This window comes from Amblyomma mixtum, chromosome 6, assembly GCF_055824585.1.
Source record: "Amblyomma mixtum isolate Tamu chromosome 6, ASM5582458v1, whole genome shotgun sequence".
NCBI lineage: Eukaryota > Metazoa > Arthropoda > Arachnida > Ixodida > Ixodidae > Amblyomma > Amblyomma mixtum.
In genome coordinates, this window is record NC_143017.1 from 66,014,600 (window position 1) to 66,039,740 (window position 25,141).

The 25,141-nt window shown below is 47.1% G+C and overlaps 2 protein-coding genes across 2 annotated transcripts; one reads left to right on the plus strand and one right to left on the minus strand.

Annotated features, from left to right (window-relative positions):
- Positions 1-1,537: 1,537 nt before the first annotated feature.
- LOC149339267 (anionic trypsin-2-like) lies at positions 1,538-13,285 on the plus strand. The gene is made up of 4 exons (XM_089550445.1): positions 1,538-1,633; positions 5,639-5,907; positions 11,526-11,665; positions 12,923-13,285. Exons 1-4 carry the CDS (start codon positions 1,551-1,553, stop codon positions 13,283-13,285), a joined length of 855 nt encoding a protein of 284 aa, XP_089406571.1. The 5' UTR covers positions 1,538-1,550.
- Positions 13,286-15,398: 2,113 nt separating this feature from the next.
- Positions 15,399-22,040, minus strand: LOC149339268 (glucose-6-phosphatase 2-like). Its single transcript, XM_089548024.1, has 5 exons — positions 21,696-22,040; positions 20,948-21,061; positions 20,254-20,418; positions 18,442-18,773; positions 15,399-16,951 (listed from the first exon to the last, which is right to left on the minus strand). Exons 2-5 carry the CDS (start codon positions 21,007-21,009, stop codon positions 16,431-16,433), a joined length of 1,080 nt encoding a protein of 359 aa, XP_089404150.1. The 5' UTR covers positions 21,010-21,061; positions 21,696-22,040; the 3' UTR covers positions 15,399-16,430.
- Positions 22,041-25,141: the final 3,101 nt, after the last annotated feature.

Here is a 25,141-nt window from a genome sequence, read left to right on the forward strand (position 1 = left end):
CCTCTTCACTGCACCTTTAACTCGGTGACCGTCATTTCATGCGCCTCAGAACATTACGTTTTTCTACAGACAACAGCGGTGAGCAAACCAGCGCCATTCTGAATTTGGCGAGAAGGACAAGGGTTAAAAGCCATGGGTTCCGATAACAGGCATAAAAGCAGGGTTTGCTGAACCCTGGCTGAACCTTTCCGCGTGGCACAGTTCTGGAGACCATATATCTGAGCATCACGAATGCTTCCATCCGAATGGAGCGCGTCACGGCGCTGATCGCGCAGTCCACCCACGGCAGCGTGCAGTGCCATGGACAATATTCCCGGAGAAGAATTTTGAAAATGGGAAAATTGAAAGATACTGTTATGAAGATATTGAACGTAAGAGTCCATTCTTCTGATATGTTGTAAAATATTTCTTTTACGGTGTTTCCATCGATCGCGTCGAACAGCTAAGAGTGCCATAGAAATCCGATGGGGAACGCTTTTGACGATAGCAAAAACGTTAATAGAAAAAAAAATGCAAGACTGCTGTTGGGTGATCTGCGACTATATATACTTTTGTACTGAAATCTTACATTATATGAAAGAATTGTGTTTGTAAACGGTTTAACGCTCAAACAATGCTTTTGTCCAAAATTGTTGCGTATGGACGTTGGAGTGGGCCCTGTTTTTGAAACAGCCGTCGAAGAAAACCACGGCGGGCCTGATTCGAAATTTGTGCCTGTTATATGAAAACTACTAGAAAACTTGACATCGTATGCATGGAAGTTGTCAGTACTGCGATCCTCGCCCATTACGAAATTCAGCAGCACGAAATTGCCACCAGTTCGATTATGGACTCCCGGCGTGTCGGCTCAACACACAGAGAACGCTGCGCGCCAAATATATGCAAAAGCCAGTGTAGGAGCCTCATGAGTTTCACTACATACACGAGGTTAGCCCGACGCTACAGGATCGAAGGGGGACGAATACGGCCGGGCGCCATTATGACAGCTCGAAGGCCTTGCTCAGAAACAGTAGCTGCGAAAAAGTAGCCCTGCAGTATTGCAAACGACGGCATTCTAACACTGCCGAATACGCCTTCTTGTTTTTGTGCTTTCATCACTGGGGTAATTCTAGACCGTAACAAACACCGAACGTACTTTGCACTCTTTAGACTGCTAACGACGACTGACGCTTCGAGACCGCGATTTATATAAAATACTAACGCAGGTGTTGAATCTACTTGTCGCGCCTATTCTGCTGTCTGTCTTTCCTCATTGGCCTCATTACTTTGTTTGCTTTTCTTTCACTTTCTTTATTTTCTACTCCTTCATCATGGTGGAAAGCCTTGCTCATTCGAAAGGCAAAAAGTTCTGAAGACTTCTGACAACTTCATACGCGCACCATTTTTCTGCTGGTGTTGCGCAAAGCACGCATTTACGGCTACGAATCCTACCGGCTCTCAACCAGCCGATTTGTCACCGCCCGCTGTGTCGACTTCAAACTTCTGAGCGCCCCGCCGCTGCTAACCAAGCCCGTCACTCTTCTCGCACGCAGGCGGCCCTAATACGGAGAATGAACGGGAGGAACGTGTTCTTCGGTGGCGGAAGCCTCATCACGGACAAGTTTGTGCTCACCTGCGGCCACTGCCTGTCAAGGTAAGCGCCTCGGCGACGCTGTCAACCTGTCGTCACGGAAATGAGGCTCCGCCGCACGCTCCAATCCCAGAAATACAAGCCGAGCAAGAGCTATACGGCTTGGAACGCTGGATCGAAACTTCATCCGAGGGCTGTCAGCAGCGTTGACTGAGTTTGTCATTAGCTAGGCAATTACTTTAAATAGCCGCCGCGGTGGCTCAGTGGCTATGGTGCTCGGCTGCTGTCCCGAAAGACGCGGGTTCGATCCCGGCCGCGGCGGTTGAATTTCTTTGGAGGAGAAATTCGAGCCCCGTGTACTGTGCGATGTCAGTGCACGCTAAAGAACCCCAGGTGGTCGAAATTTCCGGAGCCCTCCACTACGGCGTCTCTCATAGCCTTAGTCGCTTTGGGACGTTAAACCCCATAAACCAAACCAAACCAATTACTTTAAATACTATGGCACAGTAGCCCACGTGCGATTCTGGGCGGTATACTAAAAACCAAAATAGTCCTGCCACCAGAACCTAAAACCGCGTTCCTCGAAGTCAGTCTTAGCAGCCGTGTTTAATATTTCTTATGTTCCGAAGCAACACACGGGCCTTAAAAAGTAATTTCGAGGAAGCCCTGGCCTTATTCCGAAAACGGCGGCGCTTCCCATAGAGTGAGTAGATGTTCAAAAGCGCGGACGCTTGGCGGCTGGTGTCAGTGTTGGGGCTGAGAACCTAATTATCATGTTTTTAAGGAGGGCGTAAGACCCAAGGGAAAACATCTGGTAGGCTAGACGCGCATGGTATACAAAACGCGCCCCAATGCCGCTATATCCGCACATAGAAGAATTGGTAGGCAGCTGCTTATATTTCAAGCAAGCTGAGGTGACGTAATGTGAGCGCTGGGCAAATCGAGATTTGAGTAATAGGTAAATACGAGACAATGAAAGGTAAAAGTAGAGTTTATATATGTAAATAAATGTTATAAACAATGTTTTCAATTCAACACTGATTGATCTGTCCTAAAGAAGGACAGCCCGTCGTCGCTGCGCTGTTTTTTGCTTCTTCAATATGCACCAACTCGCTCAGTTTTCGGTTCTTCTGCAGTCCTAAAGACGCTACACTCTTCATAATTAAATAGCTTTTAGGCGCAAAAAAATAGACGAGACACATAGGTAGGTGACAGGACGAAGCGCCAATATGGCCCAAAACCAACTAGCCCCGCAGCAAGAGCTCTTAGACGCTACACTCTCCTGGAATTTACACCGCAAAAGGGCTGAAGGCGACCGTTAATTTGAATTCCCCATACGGCGCGTTTTTTACCTACTCCATACTCTGCCAATGCACCCCTAAAAATTCTCTTTCTTCATGGACTCCACAGCCTGGGGAAAACCTGTACGATGGATTGTCATTGTGAGTCCGTTTCGTCTAAACGGCACTCTTGCCAAGTTATTGCTTAACTCAGAGGCGGATGTTACCAAACTGACTGGAAACCGGCCTGGTATCCCCCTTTTTAACAGGATAGCTTTGAAGCTTCTGTCCTGCAAAAAATCCGACGTGATGCAAGCAAGTGGTCCAAAGCGTCGTGGTGAGCGAAAAAGCAGATGGCCCACCTGGCACCTAGGTCACGTGACCTTGTGACGTCATCACGACATTCCCACCATTGTAGGTGTCGTACCTACCCACGGTATTGCAAGAAGACTGCCCACCATGGCAGGTGGCAGTTAAGCTAATGATTCGTCGCGAGAGGTTGGTCGGCCAACCTGGGTTTCACAAGCCCCACTGGTGGCTATGTTCGAAACAGCCAGCTTTCAGGGCAGTGGAGCGTCGCTTAAGCGCAGCACCGCTGCGTCAGGAACGGTATGACGACTCCCCGCCATCTATGAATGTAAAGTAGAAAATTACCAATTCCGTATACATTGGCATGTAGACAGAACCCAGGCGACAGAGGAAGTAGACTTGCGCTGGAGGGTTCTCTAATACTATAGCATTGCACGTTAAGAGTTAAGTGATGGTGAAATGAACTCCAATATCCGTCTGTGCGAAGTGAACACAATAAGAATCCCAGGCCTCGGAAAGGACACATTAACGCTATAAAGTCATACCCTTGAGACGGGGCTTAAGAGTCCCCTCAAGTTTCTTGATCTCCTGCTCAGTCTTGCCCCCCTTCTAGTGCGTTTTTGTGATGTGTTTCGTGTTATTAGGTTGACCGCGTGTCTCTTCTTTGTGTATTTGAAGAGGCAGTTATTCCACACATATCATTTCATGTTTAATAAATGCGATGTCAAAGGAGCATTGTTTCATCAGTTTCAAAGATGCAGTACTCTTCTGGGATATCCTGCAACGCACATTTAAAAAAAGAATTCATCTGACTCCACATTCTGTTCGCTATCTCACTGCGCTGCCATTTGTTGATGAACCCCTGGACATCTTCTTTCTGATTGGACTGCACAGCCTCTGGAAAACCCGCATGATGGACAGACACTGTGAACCTGTTGTGTCTACAAAGGATCACTTCAGTTGAATGGTTCTTCATCTAAGAGACGTGTATGCCCAGACTGAGTACGAACCGGAGTGGCACTCACTATTTGTGATGTGCTCTGCATTGCCCCTTTTCTAGTGCATGGTATTTTCAATATGTATTGTTTAACACTGTTTTCATAATGGCTTGTATGTAGTTCATGTACATAGAACATTACATCACTGTAATAAATACCATGTTGAAGAAAAAAAATGCGATGTCAAAGGAAAAAGAAAGCGATGCTCGAGAGTCTAAGGCTTCAATCGAACAAATTACTAGGTTCGCGCCGTCGTGGGTTCAAATCCAACTAAGAGCATTGTGGATTTTTTTTTTCACGTATATGTTTACCTTCCAGGCGGAAATTTTTGTCAGTTTCGAGTTCAGTTTAAGCACGATGTTGGTAATATGTTCAGCTAAGAACTTTCAAACTTGTCGCCTTCACGTGGGGTGAAAAGATGACGCCAAGAGCTTTAACATACGCTCGGCCCTCCCCTCGTTCTCCTGTCCCAAAATGTGCCCCCAATCACTTGATTAGAGATGTCCTAATCTTGAGGCCCCCTTCCACATGAAAATTTATGAAATCTATATTATGACTGCCTCTTCAGCCAGGGTATAAAATTTAGAGCGCAACTCTTATTCCTGCATTCCGCGTCGTAGTTGTAGTCGGCGTAGTCAGCGTGGCACGGCACCTGACAGGTGGCAGGTAGAAAGCGTCACCTGCGAGATAGGAGGAATGAACAGCCGGAAGGTGGCTGCCACCGGAAGATCTCCGAAGGTGACTAGCAATGCAACAAGTCACCTTCTAACCACGGCAGATAGGATCTGCCACCGCTGAAGAGCTTCGTCCAAATTCTGGGTTACCGACTATCGTAACCATCTGTCTTTTTTCGGTGGCTCAGTGGTTATGGCGCTCGGCTGCTGACCCGAAAGACGCGGGTTCGTTTGGTTTGGTTTATGGGGTTTAACGTCCCAAAGCGACTAAGGCTATGAGAGACGCCGTAGTGGAGGGCTCCGGAAATTTCGACCACCTGGGGTTCTTTAACGTGCACTGACATCGCACAGTACACGGGCCTCTAGAATTTCTCCTCCAAAGAAATTCCAGCCGCCGCGGCCGGGATCGAACCCGCGTCTTTCGGGACAGCAGACGAGCACCATAACCGCTCAGCCACCGCGGCGGCAGACGCGGGTTCGATCCCGGCCGCGGCGGTCGAATTTCTTTGGAGGAGAAATTCTAGAGGCCCGTGTACTGTGCGATGCAGTGCACGTTAAAGAACCCCAGGTGGTCGAAATTTCCGGAGCCCTCCACTATGGCGTCTCTCATAGCCTTAGTCGCTTTGGGACGTTAAACCCCATAAACCAAACCATCTGTCATTTTTTTTTCGCAACATAAAACGCCGGTGCCTTTTTTTTTTTTTTGCAGTCTCCCCCGTAGTTCCTCGCCCAGCTAGTTTTAACAAATTTGTTTGTTTTTTTTATTGCCGGTTCTGAAGAACCTCCGCGCGCACGTTCCCCTTGCAGGGAGTCCATCCGCAACGTGACCGTGTGGCTGGGTCTGCACCGGCTGTCGTTCCCGTCGTTCTTCCAGTGGCGCTCGAGGCCGTGCGCCTTCTTCATCCACCCGCAGTTCGACGACGGCACGCTGGCCAATGACATCGCGCTGCTGCGGCTCCAGGACCGCGTGCCGCTCTGGAGGCTGGGCGGATACGTGAACACCATCTGTCTGCCACCCAGGGGATTCGAGCCGCAAGGCTCCGCCCTGGTCAGCGGATGGGGCTACACGTCCGAAAGTACGTCGGGGTTCTCCCTACCGTACTTCTAAAGGAGAGGAGAAGATAACTGTAGTTGGTATAGTACAGTCGCGGGTAAAAAAGATTAGCACACATGACGGAACACCAGAGCGCCGGAATGACAACGCGTGGCGCTGCGGGTGGCGAAGAGGCTGATTACGAGAGTGCCGGGCCGTTCCCATTCTACAGTATTAGGGGGGTTCAGCGGACTGCCACGGACCAGCAGAATTACTGGCTAAAAGCAGCGTTATCATCAATTGTTCCCCCGAGTTCCTTTTGACAAACCATCGCGGACATAAAAATACAGTAATACAAAGAAGCCATCTTTGCTCATGATAACCGATACAAAATAAATGCCGCATGCACAGTCACGTAGGTTCGGCACTTCAACGCTCGGGCGGTGCACGCTTGATAAAGCTTACTTCCTGCCGTCACCCCCTAGGCTGCAAACATGAAAACAGCCCGTTAGGCAGTTCTGCGTACCACAGCGCCGCGTGGTGAGATATACTAATTCTTATCGCCAATGATCTGTGCTAATATTTTTTGCTCGCGAATGTACATGGGTTGCACCGAAGTCTTAGTGACTTCCCTGCTTGAGACAGCAAGTGCAACCGAAAAGTGCGCGTTTTTTCTAATCCGCTTATCGCTACCTACTCCGACCTGTACTGAGGAAGCTCTTCCATGGGCTCCATCATGGCGCCCATGACATCACGTGCAACCCATCCGTGTTGATCTTTTTCATAACATTCAGGCTTCTCTGCGGAGGTGGTAGCATTAATGCTCCCATCTCTTCAGAATTCTTCAGCAAGCCAGGTGCATCGTTCGAATTTCGTTGTTATCGAGGATCACATGGGACACTTTTTGACAATAGCTTTCAGTATTTTCTTATTGCTGCCAACATCGGGAGCGCAGGATTGCGAAGTACCGAGTTCGACCCCGTCTGCGGCGGCCGCGTTTCGATGGAGGCGAAAAGCAAAAGGCGCAAGTGTGAATGCACGAGACACCACAGCGCTTGCAGTGTCTGCTTCCTTGAGTCCCGTCCTTTGCGCTGTTTCAGATACGAACGTTAAAGATCCCCAGTGGTCAAATTATATCGAAGCCCTCCGCTACGATACCTCTTTCGCTCTTTCTTCTTTCACTCCCACCTTCCTTCCTTCCTTCCTTCCTTCCTTCCTTCCTTCCTTCCTTCCTTCCTTCCTTCCTTCCTTCCTTCACGGCGCGGTTAAAGGGTCCACCGAGAAGTGAGACAGCTACTGCGTCCTTCATTTCTTCAAAAACCTTTTTTTTTTTTTTCTGAGCACAGCCGAGCTCCAGCGCCCGAGTGAGGAGTTCGCGCTTCGCATGTCATTCCTTCTCTCATGGCCGTCTCATTGCCCTCCCGAGTGCGCATTTAAGATCCGGCGACCACAATGGCGAGGTCTGCACGGCAATTCGGCGGTGACAACATTAACTATTAGCAGGGGAGGGCTACATAGGGCTCTGCCAAAATTAACACACCATAGTATTTCAAAGTCTGAACTCCATTGTAAGCCCAAGCCTGGAGGTGGAGCGATTGTCGTATGGGTTGCCTAGAACATCAAGGATGTCCGGAAAAATTCCACAAGATATCAAAGCGGGACCAAAGGAGCTCCCCCAGCTATCACTGTATATACGTATCTTATAACGGGCCCGTCTTTCCCTTATATTTTTTTTATTTCTTTATTTTCTTTTTCTCTATTTAACTCTTTTTTTTTTCAGTTTTCTTTTAATGCTTGTCATCTACTTTTCCTTTCTTGTCTTTCTTCTAATCATTTTTCGGGCCTTTTTGTGCCTTTCCATCCCTTTTTCCACCTCTGTTTATTCGGGCCAAAAATTATCAGCATGTTTCAACATCTTGCGTGCTGAATTGTTTTTCTGTTCATTTCCCTTTTCTTAATTCTCATAACTACTTATGAATCATTCTCGCTACCTTTCCTGTGTTTGTTTCTGCTCTTCGTTTTTTACAGAGACGGCACAGAAACTTAGAGACGTAGTCTTCACGGCAAAAGAAAAAAATTGCATTTCAGCTGTTACACGCAAAAATTTGTTGCACGTTTTGACATGACGACCTGCAGAAAACCTTGTCAAAAAACAACTTATTATTTTACGAATATGGTAGCGCTAAGAATGCTTTCTTTCTTGTTTTCATCAGCGATAACACAGGACATTTCTACGGGGCTGGCTGCACAAACAAAACGCTTAAATATAATTTTGTATTCAATTTTGACCAGGATATGTAAATATGAAAAGACTGTGCTTCTGAATACTTGATACTCATAATGCTGTAAGCTCTAAAGCGAAACTAAATTTAAAAGAAAGCACTTAGCTGCGACCACCTCAAAGCCAAAGTGACCCAGTACAAAAGGAAACGTTTGCCCGACCGTAGCTAACTGTCTCTTTCCTGCCTCTTGCCTACCACTTGCCTGAGTCTTGCATGGCTCTTGCCTCGCCGTCAGTAACGTATTTTTTCCTGAGGCAGGCAGTGATGGTAGTGTGTAATAACTGCGCATGCTGCAGGTATTTTCCGCTCCTGTAGCGTTCGCCGCGCAGAGGATCTCTGTAGGGACATTTCTTCATCATCATCATCATCACCGCCAGCCTGACAATGCCTACAGCAGGGCAAAGGCCTCTCCGATGTCTCTCCAATTAACCCTGTCCTTTGCCGCCGTATCCCCGCAAACTTCTTAATCTCATACGCCCACCTAACTTTCTGCCGCCCCCTGTTATGCTTCCCTTCTCTTGGAATTCACTCCGTTACCCGTAAGGACCAGCGGTTATCCTGCCTTCATCATCAGTCTTCGCAAAATAAAATACAATAATAGCGCTGTTAAATACGCCGTTCTGATCGCACGTGCCTCTATTTTACACATCACTCCTTCTTCCCTACGAATCGATATGCCCGGGAAAGATCTGTCACAGCCTCTTCAGCCAATTCTTTTTTTTTCTGTCGCGGCGATGATCTACGTATTTTGTTCAGTGCTTAACGGAGCGTTGCAACCTTATTCGTATGCTTCCTCTCTGCCCGAAAACAGAGTTAGGTAATCTATGACGTCAACCACGTCAAGCAGCGCATGAACTCAGTAAGGAAGCTGCAATTGCGCCCTTATGCGGGCCCGCCCTGTCAAGGTTATTTTGTTTTTGCTTTTGCGAGAAATTAAACCCAGTACATTTAGGCCATGCAGAAGGAGAGAAAAGGAGAAAAAAAAAAGTGCGGAGCAATTTCTCATCTGTTTCCTGTGTTCGGTGGCATTGCATTCAGCCCCCAACTGGCTCTGAGGATGGGTTGTGGAAGTTTTTCCATGCTACATATGAACTATAAAAGAAAAAAGAATCTAGCACACACACGCGTATACGTAGAGCCCTTACCTTCAGATCTCACACGGCCCGCTTGGCCGGAGCGTACACCTGCAAATAAATAAATGGAATAAGGACAAACAGCGCGTGGGTGTACCTCAGCCGCATGCACTACGGAAGGCATAATTTCGCTGAGTAACGAATGAGGGGGTTCTGCTTTGCAGTTACGGCCAACGCTGCGATCTCCTGCAGTCTGCTTGTTTGCGCTTGAGGGTTATGTTCGAAACAACCCGAGTACTAAGCAACAACCGCTTGTTTAAATTTATACGCTGGTGGTTTCTAAGTTATCGGTTGAGCGTTTCTTCGGCAGCAAAAAAGTTTCCTGTAACCATGACTGGACTTCCAGACTCGATAAAAAAGAAAACAGGTTGCTTCAGATGTGAACATTTTTCTGTTCTGAAGAAATGGCGGTAGTGGCTGGTTATGCATATTAAGATAAAACTAAAGGGAAATACTCGCAGCTCAGAAAGGAAAAAGAAAAGGCTTTACTGGCATCTTCTACAAAGCAAGGCTGGCATATGGGATGGAAAAATTTTTCTTGGAGTGCTTCTTTACTTGGTCTTTTTTTGTGCCAGCCGTAGCTGAGCGCCTATCAGTGCTTTTGCTAAGCGCCCGTTGTATGATAGCGTTCATAGAATTTTTTATGTATAGTGGCGCCAACAGTGCACTAAATAAATAACGCGCAATAAGTTCTGGAAATTTTAACCATTGTTTTATTTGCCGAGAAATCGCACCGCAAAGTCCTTACCAGAACAATACAGCATCTAGCCTACCGGAGCCTAAAGCTTATCTCAACTTAACTGGCAGCTCTCGCGGTTTTAACCACGCGCTATATAATCTATTTATTTAAATTTCAGTACTCGGCTTGAACAAAACAGAACTTTCACCTTCTTTAAAGACAGGCATCAAACGCCGAATGTTTTTTTTTTTTTTTTCTGCTGTTTAACTGAAGGCTAGATTTTATTCAACAAGGACTCCGGTTGTTAATATTGTTGCTTTCGTCGACCCCAATCACATAAAGAAATGGGTAAAAGCTCTAATTTGGTGGAAATTAAAGGTTCCCTGTAAAAGAAGATGCTCCAACGGTTGTTCCCTTCCGAAGAGCCAAACTTTTTTACCCCTAAAAAGAAGGAAGAATATTTGATTATTTTCCTTTCGCTTTTACGCTAGGTACTATGTTGCACATAGACCTTTTAAGAATAATAAGAGTGCTGCCATTTTGCACGGGCGATTAACACAATTAAACGGAGTTGCTGGGGGCCGTCCACCTCATGAATTCTGACACTAACCCAAAAGTCCACCCATTTTGTCTGTAAGATAACAGCGCACATGCTGTTGATAGCTTTACAACCTAACTTCCTTACACTGGGCTGGTTAATAGTTATAAGAATAACCTTTCTGTTCAGGAAAGTAACAGCAGGTTTTCGCGGCACGTGTTCGTGAAACATAAGAGAGACTGAAAATTCGCTCAGCCGCGATGATAAATATTTGTTTACATACACTGCTGCGAAACTAAGATTTTTGTCTCGCATGAACAGCAAGCGGACCTAGAGGAGCTGTTTCTCGTGCAAAATAGAGAATGAAAAAAAAAAAAAAACGCGCCGGCGCCGTGATCCAATGTAGCCATTCCTCGAATGTAAAAAAATGACTTCAGAACAGTTTTTCAGTGCGTGGGCTCAAAGTTTCAAAGTTAGGAGGCTAACACGCGGAAGTACTGTTTTCTTTCAGACGTCCTATCATAGCCGCCCCTTAGCATATACATGCATCACAAGTGGTAATGCCGTTCCGTTATTGAGCCAAAGGTCATGAGTCGAATTCTGGACGCAGTTAAAGCCCACATCTCCCGTACCAGAACACAAAGGTTTCTCTATCAGTTTGTTCAGGAAGCAAAGCACTGTTTGTTTGTTTGTTTGTTTGTTTCTTCCTTTCTTTCCTTCTTTCTGTTTGTTTGTTTGCCTGCCTGCCTGCCTGGATGTCTGTCTGTCTGTCTGTTTGTTTGTTTGTTTGTTTGTTTGTTTGTTTGTTTGTTTGTTTGTTTGTTTGTTTGTTTGTTTGTTTGTTTGCTTGTTTGCCCTAGCGGTGGCGGGACAACTATTTTGATATCTTGCGACGGCAGCACGAAACTAGAGCATCGTTTTTCAATGCGCTTCCTGTTAATCCGTTGAATATGTTCGGCGGCTACAGTTTGCTTCTGTTCCCGTCTATGCAAGCGGCGGTTCCGTCACCTCCGAGCCTTGTATTCGCAGATGGGCCCACATCGGACGTGCTCCAGGTGGTCGAGCTGCCGCTTATCAACCTCACCCTGTGCAAACAGCTCAACAGATTTCTTGTGCAAGAAAACAATCTTTGCGCCGGGTACCTGGAAGGCGGAAGAGACGCTTGCACGGTACGTCTCTCTCCTACATGCAATACTCGCTCCAGCACTAATGTCCCCCCATTAATGCTCCCATTTACATGCGTCGCTGTCGGTATGGATCTTACCACACCATACAAATCTAGTTACTGCATTTATCCCTTTTGTATGCATCTCAAACATCTGTTATTTCCATAAAGGTCAGCAAAGTTCTCAAAATATTTATTCTCTTCTCAACATTTTTTTTTTATTAAAATCAGTGGTGTGTGCCGGCATGAGGAGGGTTAATGTTTTATGTAGGACTGGACTTGCCGTGAATTCTTTCTCCATCTGGAAGTGTAGTACCGAATCCTCGTTAAGAACATAGCAGAGAGGGATTTGGTCTCTTTAATTAAATGCCATGTAGGGTGTTGTGACGGCAGGACAGTTCTCCCTGGCACCCACGAAATAGTGTGGTATACATACAAGGACACCATGGCATGCACAAGTTTTACCTAAGGAACATTTCTGCAGACATTTGAGCGGCTTAGTCTCTCCATAACGCCTGAAGCGATTCTTCGTTGCATGTTATCCCTTCGGCGCCAGAGTCAAGAGAGATAAATCTGGGGATCATTTATTGGTTAGCGCTGTTTTACTCGTTTCGGGCTCCCATTTGGCTTTAACAGGGTCGTTTTCTTGCATATCGTAAAATAAGCACAATTAACTGAATCGGTCACGCATAAAGCTAATTATAAACGAGAAGTTTCTCACAAGCGCATGCTCGCCTGTTAAACTTGCTGCAGTATTCTGGAGATTCTTGCAGACACCTCAATAGCGCAAGGTCCTTTCTTGTTTCGGTTAAGTACAAGCGTAGCTAGCCTACTCTATAATGACTGCGTTTTATAATGCGATTGCATTGTTCATTTCAAGAACCAATATATGGCTTCAACGGGCTGCTTGATACGCAAACGTGAGCACAATTGATATAACCGCCTTCTTTCTAACGGGACAGAGAACTAGTTGCCAGAAACTTGTCTCTCAGAGTAACTAATCCCTTAGCCATTTCTTTAAGAAAACAGCGGAAATCTTCTAAACATAATTATTCCATGTGCGAACACTACGCAGTCCGATGCTGAAAGCGGCGAGACTGACAGGAATTCCATCAGCGCAAAAAGCGAGAAACCGGAAACAAATACATATTCTCATTTGAAACAGGTTTCTAATAAACTATATCGACCCTCAATTCGCACTCGGCGAATCTCTCACTGACTTCATCTCCACACCCCTAATCTTTCTCGCTGAATGACGCAGGGCGACTCCGGTGGGCCGCTTTTCCAAATCATCGACGACACGGCCGTGCAGATCGGTATCGTGTCGTGGGGTCGCAGCTGCGCCGTTCCCAACTCGCCGGGCGTGTACACAAACGTCCAGCCGTACCTGTCCTGGATCGGTGACGTTCTCCGCAACAACAGCAGCAGCAAGCCCCGCCTGCAACCGCGGGTGCGCCCCGCCGCAACAGCCACCCGCCCGCAACCGTGGCGCCGCGTACCGGCCGGCCCGCGCAGGACACCCGCGATGGCGATGAGGAGACGGCGACCGTTAAGTAGACGTCCGCCGTCAAGAACCGGTACCTCAGTGAACAACACAGGCCATGTGACACGCGAGACAGTGTGATGTCCGTTATGTTGGCCGTGTTCGCGAGCATTGCAGTATTCAGGACAGTGTGGCAGTAGCCGCGCTGTCTAATTCTTCGAGGACTGCCACTCTTTGGCGCCTGTTCTCCAGCTGTTGTTAAATTTTGCTCCCGGCCGCGGGATTTCAGCCCTGCGTTCGTGAGGGGGCGCTCCGGTCAGTGCATAACGGAGTGCGAAAGCTGTGCACTGATCTCTCTTAGAGTGTGTGTATTGGAGTAATGAAATCCTGCTGTTAAAGTGACCTTAAATACCTCTCATACATGACCTATCAAGGCATGTTTTATAACTGAAGCGGGAATTGTGATGTAGGGGTCTGCGGCACTTTCTTCACCTGTATTTGAAGAGGAAAAGAGAGGCCTTATCTTCACTCTTGACGAAAACAGATCTCGACTATGCCATTATCTGATTATTTAATTAGTAATTGTTAGAAGCGTAAAGCGCCATTAACGTGAACAGATAACAACAGGAGTGGCAAGGAAGAAACGAGGTTTGATGATGACCTATTGTTTATTTGTTCATTCTTAATGAAACCGCTACTAAAGCTGTTAAATTCCTACCGCTCTACACATTAGTCAGCACTCCGTTTTAATTTCATGTGATTCAGACTGCAAATTCAGTTCAAGCCAGCTTGTAGAAAGGCCTCAGGCGATTGCGAAGAAATTTTATTCGTTCTCTTGTTTGCTTCCTGTTGTATGTGTGGTTTTATAATTTTGTGCAGAGGCTTCTTTCGCTGTCGGCAGACGCGTCGCTAAGCATAAATTTCCCACGCGCAGCTGACTAAGCACGACGACTGAAATTTCAGCAGTGGCCCATCTTGTGCGACTCTGAACACAGAGTCTTTGTAAACAGTATCTTTGTAAACAATATAAAAACAACGGTAAGGGCCACAAGGGTCAACGCCCCTTGTTAAGCACGTACAGTCTTTGTCAAAAGTAACCAGGCTGCATGGTTTGCTTCTAGCTTGCATAGTGGAGCCCTGGTGGCTTTCCTAAAGATCAAAACGTCTTGGAAGGTAAGAAGACCCCCAGTCATTACCTTTAACGACCATTTAAGTTTCAGGGAAGCTGTAAGGGCTCCACTGTACGAGCTAGAAGCAAACTATGCAGCCTGGTTACTTTTGACAAAGACTGTACCTTCGATGAACATCACATGATGAATCCTTCCTTTACTCGAGACACGTAGAACACATGAGGAAGCAGAGTTATTCGCTCTTCACTCCTTACTGAGAGATTCTGGGCGTTGCCCGCTGATGCCTGACCGTACAGATTTGAAGGTCGTCATTGACGAGTAACTAAACTTGCAGGCTATATATTTCCTTTAGAGCTGTACGGCTTATCGTAGTGGCCTGAGCTTGCCGGCTGCAACGTACGAACAGCATCAGTTCGTGATGTTTCTAACGGTATCTTTTATTTGACTGCGTGGTAGGAAATCACAATACTTATCTGGATAAAAACTGCATTAGTTTTACTTTTGATTGCTTCATCGTACATTAATATCTGTATGATAGAAAAGCTGCGTGCTTAACTAAAGATTTCTACAGATAGCAGCACCATCGAACTCACTCGCGGCATGTGGCTAGCAGAAAAGGAGAAAGCGCGGCGGTGTGTTCAAAATTCTTAAACATGCGTGTACTGAGTTTTTTTTTTTTTACCTACCCTTGATTTTCGAGGAGAACTTACAATTTAAAAGCATTTTGCGTTGTTCCAAATATCCCGTGTTTCCCACCTCGCTTGATTGACCTATTTAAGCATTCCAAAATGTTTCATCGTAGCAGAAAGGTTGGGCATCTATAAATTTAAAACATGAATCTGAAACTGTAGTCTGGCTCGAAGTAGGGCGAGTTGTAGAAAGAGCGGTAAAAAAGAGTAAGCCTGGAGTAAAACTAAACGGTACAAGGCCCCGCGAATAGCACATGTTGGTTCACACGACCTCGCTCAAGCTATTCGCCCCAGCGCTTGTTTCGGTGGTTGCGTGCGAACCGTGCTTCAGACGCCATCTGCGTCTATGCAATTTCTGCAAAGTGCGTCACTCAAGGCTGCTATTCCTGGAGTGTTAAAAGCAAAAAATTCGACTGAAGGACGTGTAAGACCAAATAGTAAAGCAAACATGCTTTATTCAACGTGCTGGAAGCATTTCATAGTTCAAAACGGCATGATACAAGTATTCGTGAACACATTACTATTTACAGTTGACTTACGATCAGAGGACTCCACAAGACGTATGGCACAACCTCGAAACGTACAACTGCCCCAAATTTTTTATTTTTAAGGCACCTGTACGTCACCGACACAACAAACACAGTGTTTCAGATCTGTACAAATATTTACAACGTGAATATGTTACAGTGGCATGACGTGTGAGACATGCGAAAGACAGAAACAAGAAAAAAAAATGCAGGTAAGCAGGCTATCCCTGTTACCGTCTGACTTGTGCAACGAAGGTGAAAAGGTGAATTGTGATTGTCACGGTGAGAACGAAGAGTGGCACTAACGTTTTTCCTAGGTACAAAAAGGCACAATTTTGTTCAAGCTCCTTCAACCTTCGCGTTACGAAGGCAGTAATAGGTGGATTGAATATGAATAAAACTATTGTCACTGCTTATTGATGCTCCGGTTGACGCGATTTTTGATGACCTAAGGACCAGTGTCTAACAATTTTTTTGCATTCCATTCAACTGGACCAACGCCACAAACTGAATGATGATGAGTATGAAGTCTACGCGTGACGACACTATGTTCGATGAACTTTTGGTACAATGTCACTGAAAGCACGAGGAACTTTAAGCGGCGTGAATGCAGGGTCGATCACATTTGTTGGAACTGTTTTGTGTGATTAGCGATGAAATAAATGGCAACATGTAGCGGTTGCGGTGGTCGTGAGTGCTAGAAACAAATTCAGTGTTTTGAAACATCAATAAAGCCCCCTTTTACGACGGGAAATGCTATTCCAGACAATCGTGACTTACTCTGCACACAAACGTCGCTCCATCCCAGTCCCAGAACTAAGTCTTTAGCTTGGGGAAGGGACGCTTTGGTAACAATTTGTTAAAAATGCCTAAAGAAAATAGGGAGCGGATCTGTGGGAACGGGAACCGGAAGGCAGCCGCTATCCTCAGATCCCCCGCACTACGACGACTTGGCCTTTCCCGAGGAACGGCTACGACTTCCGGCTAAAGACGCCACGATGTAGGGCACGAAGCCAAACATTGCCGCCGCCAGGAGTGCGTTGAAGATGAACGCCGAGGCGTAGAAGACAGGCACGTTGGTCTTGGGTAGGGAGACCCACTCCGAAGCCTTGCCGAGGAAAACGGCCAAGATGGCGGCCACGACCCGCATGGACCAGGTGAACTCGGTTGTCTTGACGACGCGCTGGTAGAAGCCTGACGTCATGGCAAGGCCCATTCCCAGGGGGAAAGCGCAGTAGCGCATCATGCTGAAGAAGGGCGTGGTGTCGACGTGGATGTACTCCTGCTTGACGCACCATTTGACTGCCCGGTCGACGGACCACAGGGGGTCGACTCCCATGAGACGGAGGACACCGTAGGTGGCGAGGGCGCTGGCGCACAGGCCCACGCTGATGAGCACGTACTGGCGTCGGGTAACGTGGTCAGTGTCGATCTTGCACATTAGCTTGGCCAGGAGGCAGCCTGGAATGGAAATAATTAAGGTTTGGTTCAAATGTGCACGAATTAAGTCATTCACGTGTCGTTTGTAGCGTTGCATAGACAACAGAAGACATTGAAAACAGGGGAACAGATAATGTTTCCTTTTTTGTTCTCCCCTTGGTTAAACTGTGGGATGCTGAGCTGTAATTTGTTCAAAAACTTGTTTCCCGGTTTAATTATCAATGCAGTTAAACGAAAGCCAAGATGCAATAAGGAAAATCTCTGACGAACTCGCATCACTCAACAGCAATAGCAAACACATTGTTAGTGTACACAGCAGACACAATCACGAAATCAATTCTCCCAGGCATTTTTAAAGCTAAATAGAGCAAGAAAAGTTGCGTCAGTACTTTCTGTAGACATTAGGTTCGGCTCAAGGGTGCACCCTACCGAATTCCAGCTGCGGTTATTCGCACCGAAAGGGCAAATGTGTGCTGAAAGTGTAATATATCAGACAATCATGTTTGTACTTTCCTCTTTCAAAAGCTGCAGACTTGATTGCAAAGAACAAAAGTTAGTGCCATTCTGAACAAAATGCTATCGGGATGTTTTGACACGACTTAACAAGGTGCATTTCGCAAGTTACCGTTGTCATCGGTAATCAAGGCGAATAACAAAGCGGGGAGGCCGCCTTTAGTAACGCTTCAATCCCCGATTGGTTCTTTGCCCTTTTATCTTTGGTAACTGAGGTCCGTGACACTGAGGTACGTCATAGCTAGCGTGCGATATCACTTATGGCTCCTCTATCGAAGGCCCTACTGACTAATGGCTGAGGCGCAAAATAATTAATAAGGAAAGAAACTCTTATAAAAGAGTGCCCCCAAAATTTAACTGCTCCAAACTGCCTAATCTAAACGAAAAAAACGTAGCATTGAAACAGGACACAGGAAGATGAGGACAGGACGGGGCTACAACTTACAACTGAAAGAAATCGATCAACGAAAGACACATCCCTTCTCGAGCAAAGACACGCATGCGCAAACTTGAAAGAATGGCAAAACTGTGATAATCTAGAAAAATCCGGTAAAAGAAAAGGAGACGAAAAGGGGGAGGAATAGCCACCGCTCATGAAGACTGTTGTACAAACATTAAGTGCGCCTTAGAAACTTTCTTTTTCCATTAGGCAAATAGATGGTGTGCTAATGCACGTGTCACTACTGCGTTGTGATATTTCATGAGCTTCCAAGATTTCCCTCGCCAATTGATCTTTACCCCTTCCTAAGATCTTCGTGCGGTTCTGTGTCCTGTTTCAAAGCTACGTTTTTTCGTTTAGATTATGTATGAACAACCGGCCCCACAGTGTACTCTGCCAAACTGCCTACTATGCTGTCCTTAACGCACCTCATGGAGCATGCCAGAAGCAAGAGAAGTCGACTTGGTATTTTCATAGCTTTCGTAACCCTCACTAACCGTGGCAATGGCAACGAACTCCAGGATCAATCGAGGTGAGTAAAGAGGTGGTGGGCACTCACCGATGACCATGCCCATGAGGCACTGGTGCGGGAAGTGTGCCGCGATGTAGATGCGGGACAGGCTGACAACGCACAGGAGGGTCGCGTAGGTGCACCAGTGGAAAGAGGACGTCCACGCCTTGCCCAGCTGCTGGGCGAATCCCGTGCGGCGCAGGGCGAAGTCCAGGATGATGTACCAGATGGCAGCCGACACCATGGCGTGGCCCGAAGGGGAGCCCGGCCCAGTTTCGCATGTCAGCGAGTACTGCCGGATGGCCGGTGTGCCAGCTCCGGTACGGTTGTACACGTCAGTCTCGTGAACCCACCAGTACGGCCGCTCGCCATGCAGCATCCTGCGAGCACGCAAAGGAAGGCGGGTGCCCTGCGGATGAGTGTCCAGCTACGACACACTTACAAGTCACTCTTACAGAGATCACAAAAGAGGCTACACTTCTGCCTTCCCCGCCTCACGCTAATCAAAAAGCATGTACCGCAGTAACCAGCAGAGCACAAGCAACCTTTCTCTTTGATACACACGTTACGCACCCCATTCAGAGCTTCTTTCGACCTGCAATGGCCCCACCGACAGCAGAGACCTTGTATGGATCTGCCTTCAGATTCACAGATATACGTTTCATGGAGCTAATATATCACTTTCATTTAGAGCTATCGACGGTCCACTACTATATGAAACGTTCTACATCAGCGTGTTCATGACCTGGAGCAAACACCTCTCTCAGCAGTTTCTCTTAGCATTGCTCATCTTGCTGGTATAACAGTTAGTGCGAAGTTTATCGGAGAAAAGCGCCATATAGACAGTGGTAGCGGATGAATACGTCGGTTGCTATCCCTTGAGAAATACTTGAAGTTGGAATTGGTTCCTCTCGCAATTATTACCCTGTGGAGCCTCTCGCCCACCTTTGGCTTAGCTGAAGGCCTGGCGGTGACTACTTAAGCAGCTTTATTTCTGCACAAATTCATGTCCTATCCTAAGGCGGCTAACCATCAACTGACATCCGCTTCTTGTTCGAGCCTAGCATTAAGAGCCAATCCTTCACTTCCATAAATATTACAGCATGGCTTCCTGGAAGGTCACTCCTCGAATCTTTTTTCCTTGTTTTTAATCAACAAATTCAAAACAAATTAAGATGAATCACAAGGCCCTGCGAGCAGGCCAGAGCAATAAAACTATTACGAGGTTTTCCACGGCACAAAATGGTATTATTGTTAGAGTTTTATGCTGGCTCTGCGCATAAGAAACAACGCAGCTGGCGTTTGCAAAGACAAAGCCTCAGTCGTGGAACCCATTTTCAAGCGTACGTCGTTAAGCGTTCCAACAGCTCTCTATCCATTGAAAGCAAGAAGCAATTCTCGGTTTCCTGACTTTGTCTTTTTTTTTGTTATTTTTAAAGCCTCTTTTGTGCGCCTAAACAACGCTTTAATGGTCTTGCGATAAAACGGACAGGCAGGCGAAACTCACTATTCATGGGTCCCTATTGTCTTGCTGCGCAGACACAGCAGCGTTGCCCGACTAAATATCGAGCAACAGTGAAAAACAGCAACGACAGCAGTATTTCGAATCAGCAGGAGGTACGGCAGTGAAAACAACTTTGGCAGCGTCTATTTCAAGCGTCAGCGTTCTGCTGCTTCTTTTGTGGGCCGCTCTCGAGTCATCCGCTTGTTTGCAATCAGACTCTTTCAATTAAAGTAATGCACTCTTTCAATTAAAGTAATGCACGAACTAACCCACAAAAGAATGCCATTTTGAAGGTCTATTCAAAACGTCATAAAAAAAATCAACGCAGTTCGCTGCAGGTTTGATAAGATTCTCACCATTTGAGCACCTGGTTGGACCACTCAGCGACGATGGTGACCCACATGAGCCGCCGTCCCACCGTCCAGTCGAGGCAGTAGATGAGAGGCGCGAAGATTAGGAACGCGTACCGCGGGTCTCCAAAGTTGGAGACGGCGAAGAACAAGCCGTGTTGGTGTTGAAACCTGCGCAGAATATAGGAGGCACAGTTTAGCCAAAGAGTGGCAGAAATATCAGTTTGTACGCTTTACTTTTTTGCTTCAACTTTTTTTTTTTAATTTGCACTCAATATGCTGGGCGCATCCATGCGCGCTTTAACACAAAGTAATCTGTGTACAGTTTGTAGCACAGACATTTGCTCTCAATGCAGGTAAGCAAGAGCTTACTAAGCTATTCTATTCAAAGCACATGTCCATTGCTAGTAAGCTAGACGCCTGATTTGATAATTAAACTGTACGTGGAAAATAAGCGAGGCCAGAAACTCTATGCTGCACGAGTGTATGAAAATACTGGCCTTATAACAACGGATGCTATAGTTTGATTCTACTGCCGTCGAACTATCCCGAAGGACCTTGTGGGCTGCACTAGTAAAGCAGTACAAAGAGTCTAAAGCCGAAAATAGTGCAAGCATAACTTCATGCAAACGCAAAAAATATATTGTATCCGCTTCCACGGGTTTGCATTGAGTTAAACAAACAAACAGGGTGCACAAACCTGGTTTGCAGGGACTGGATGGCAAACATGCCGTTGTCGTGGAGCGTATCCATCAGAATCATCTTGCCGCCGGCGATGTGCGCGATTCCAGCAAGCGCCTAAGGATGGAACATTCTGCGAAGACAGAAAGAAACACGAAACCTGTAATGCAAGCAACGAGCTCTCGCTGATGCTTTTTGGACAGCTCGTTTTTCCTGTTCACCGGAGTTGCACAACAGCGTGCATAGATCGGCGAAGATGCATCTCTCCGGGTTGCTGTGCAATGCGGCGACTGAATTTACACCCGGTATTATTTTGTGTTCTCGTTTTCCGAGTTTATCTGCCACGGATTAATCAATTTGGGGGAGCATTTTAGCACGTTTTATTAATACGACTTACGAATAACATGAAAGCGACGAATATTAAATAGCGACCTGGGAAGGGATAAGAATTTCACCGCTACCGCGCTGTAGCCTTCTGCAATGATATTAATAAATTTAAATTAGGTTATACAAATAATGCAATGCTGCAGACCAAAAAAAAATTTGCGCATAAACAACAGTGCATATGCTTTAAATTTTGGTTTTTGGTGGTATGCAGTGCGCTCTGCAAAGTTTAGAGTCAAAGGTGACTTGAAAAGCGAAAGATCTTGGGTGCAAGTTTTAGTTTGCAAGCGTTTGCATAGGTGCAAAGGTGTAAGTTATGCTTCTGGAAGCACTAAAACTAGCTGGTGACTGCAAGGTAAAACAAAGAAAAAACGTGCGCTTACCAAGTAAACGGGGAGAGTTGATTGCGTAGAGGCCCCGGTGGGCTGCAGCGTGTTAGAGGAGTGCGCGCTTCCACGTGCTCCAACCGGAGACGCAGAGAAGAATTCGAGAAGCGGCGAAGAGGGCACTCGAGAAAGCCGGTCGGACTCGGACACCTGATGATCGCGAGACTCGGCCAAACGTCGTGTGCTGGTTAGCGCGGCAGTGAGTTTCTTAAATACGCCCTGCAGGCGGGCATCGCGAACTCGGCGCGCGAGCACCGCCAATTATCAGGTGCGGAGGAATAGGCGGGACTACGTCACTGCCGCATCAAAGCCTGATAGCCACATGTAGAGGGGAAGAGGATGAGGGGCTGGGAACATTGGAAAAAAATAAAAGCACCGCTGCCCTCCCGATTCACGCTCCCGGGACCCGCTCGCGCGTGAGCGCGCTTTTCTTTCTTCTCTCCTCCTCCGCCAGCCTCCGCCTTCTCATAGGCGTCCTCCTCTCCCCACCCCACCTTTACCGCTTGTCGCCGGGCGGCGTGCGGCGGAGCTTTGGAGGCCGGAGGGACACGTGCTGCCGGCGTGCCGGTGTCATGTGCCACTACGTAATTATGACGATACGGCGTCGTTGTTCCCGGGGTCTTCCGTCACGTGGTCGTGTTTGCGGCGGCGACTCAACAGACGCTCCGGCGCCCTTGGAGGTCTTCTCTTTTGCTTGTCTGGCGAGAGCGGAGAGAAAAAAAAAATGGCGCGATATCCTTCCGCCTCCCGCTCGCCTTCCTCGGCTGTCAAGACAAAGAGAGGGAGTCCACGCGTTCGCCGGCTGATCGTCAGCCCGCACTCGGACTTTTTATTGCGGCCACATGTAGTTGCGCCGGGGTGCTCCTGTAGAGGCAGCAGCCGTGTCACTCTGCTCTAACAACCGAACGGCAGCAGCAAAAAACGACGCAACGTCCCGTCGAGCTGCGAGTCGGATGCCATTCCTCCCTAGCTGACGCGATGAGGCGCGCGATATTTGGCTAGCAACAGCGAATTTCCTGCCTACGCTCTATGGCTTCGCGCAGCCTGTCGCCGAGCGGTAGCGATCAGCTTTGCGTTTCTCTCGCTGTCGTGATTCATTCCTTTTCTACTCTTGCCATCGCTCTGTGCCTCCGTCGAAAGAGGGTGAGTGTGTCCGGAAAAGCAAAAAAAGAAATGAAAGTCGATCGGAAAACAGGCGCAGCTGGGTCGCAAACGACCTCGCGCCGTTTTGTTGACATCTCTTTCCCGGGTTGTTGGCTGTCGCTCTTTTGAATCAGCCACTCCGCACGTGGCTCGCGGGTGACGTGAGAGGAATTCGACCCCGACTTCTGAGAGGGCTACTGAGGGGCGAAGAATTTCCACCGGTCAGCCAAGCCAGCCCCGGTACACAACGCGAAGGACCTGACGCACTCCGAGGTGCTCACGCGGAGCTCGAGGTTGAACAAAGCCGCAGTGATATTCCACACCGTTTCGGTCTTCTCTTATCTCAGTTTGCCTGCGGTGACATACTGCCGTGACCCTTTTCAAACCAAAACAGGCAGTGTCTTTCGTTCCTTTTGTCGACTGTGTCTCTGCCGAAGAAAATCACACTTCTTAAAAGAAGGCTTCAGTATGCCGAGGGGTTTCAGCGAACACTTTCAAAAATTTTCAGAAAGACTTTTTAGAGTAGAATTATGGCTTTTGTGACATGGTGTTTCCAGGCCTGGTGGACACCAGGAAACCGGTGAATCACCTTAACAAGTCTTCTGGTTAACTAATTTCTAATAATCTACTTTTTAACTATTAGAGTTTGGCGCCTGGTTGCAACTAGAGATATGTAGCCGTTCGTTAGTAACAGTCACAACAGTTTTTAGAATTGCAAAAACGCGATTACCCTTGGCGCTGTGGCTGGACAAAATTTGGCTGTTTTGACTAGTTACGTGCACTGAAAGGGTTGCTTTTTCTGCATGCTTTCAAAAGCGCATGTATTTTCGAGCGATGCAGCCAAACTTTGCCGAGCCACAGCGGTGCGGGTAATTGCGTTTTCGAAACTCTAAAAACTGATATGGCTATCACTAAGGATCGTCTACAGATCTCTGGTTGCAACCAGGCGCCTAACTCTAATAGTTAGAAAGTAAATTATTAGAAATTAGTTAACCAGCTTATTAGTTAAGATGATTCGCCGGTTTCCTGGTGCCCGCCAACACTGGCAGTACTATGAAGCAAAAGCCATATTTTTACCCCAAAAAGTCTATTTCTGAAAATTTTTGAAAGTGTTCGCTGAAACACGCGGTATATCCTGGATTACACAGCGAGCAGCGCTGCTTTCAGTTCAGGACACCTGCACTTGACCGCGATTGCGCAAAGCCCCGGCTCGATTCTATCGCAGATGAAATAGGAGAGCCCCGGAGAAGACAATAAATGGTGCCCTCCACGCAGACAGAGTCTTGGAAGAGAAACTCGAGAACGGATAGCAGCTCGATGATGGGCGTGTGAGTGCTGAAGTACGCAACATCGAAGCTGCGCAACTGAGCAGTCGTCTGCGATCGACGACTAAGGGAGGCGCGTGTGTGTGGTATAGCCACGACACACGGAACGTGCATTAAGTGTGACGCAATCAGTGAGGATATAGAGCTGTACCTAAACGCCACCTTCGAGTAAGAGTAACGAAATAAACGGTGCGATAGAGTCGGAGAACGTGGCATGCCTTCAAGGTGAAGTACCACTTCCTTGCTACATCTCCTCACGGAAAAGAACCTTCTTACTGCAGACGCGAGAGTGCCTAAGCAGACGCCCTTGACCCTTCGGAAAACATCTCTGATTCATTCGACACATTTAAACCTTCGCCGAACCCCCTGGGCGGAACATTTTCGGGGACAATTTACTTAATGACGTTTTTAGCAGTCTTACGTTCTGAATAACTGCGTCGCGAGCCTTGACAAACCTTTTTCTACTGTTTTTTGTCTCTTTTTGTTGGGAAATTGTTAATTCGGCTGCTACTTAGTTTGTCCTAATAGCGCTGGCTTTTCGCCCCATAGGAGGAATGCGTGGTTACTGCTTTTTTCTCGGCCATATTATTTGATTGTTCACTGATTGTGCGTAAGAAAGAGCTAATGAACGATAATAAGGTTGCCAGTGGTTACCACTTCATTCTTCTGAGTAGGCGTCGATTTGACATGCCGATGAGATACAGAACGGCTGCTTCCAAGAAATAGACGCGCGCAGTGGACAAATGGCATGACTTTTTCTCTTGAAACGTTCTAAAGCCTTTTGTTACGCCTGATTCATACTGCTTGTCATTCTTGATTTTGTGAGCGAAAGCCCTGTTCTCAGGCGACCCTGAGCCTGGCCATGAGGCACTCTCATCCTATGCCTTTACCCCTAAATGGCTTGAGTTTTCTTTGTTAAGTTCTTTTTTCCTGCTGCTTTGTTCCCCAGAGTTTGCTTATTCTTTGTACAGCTCT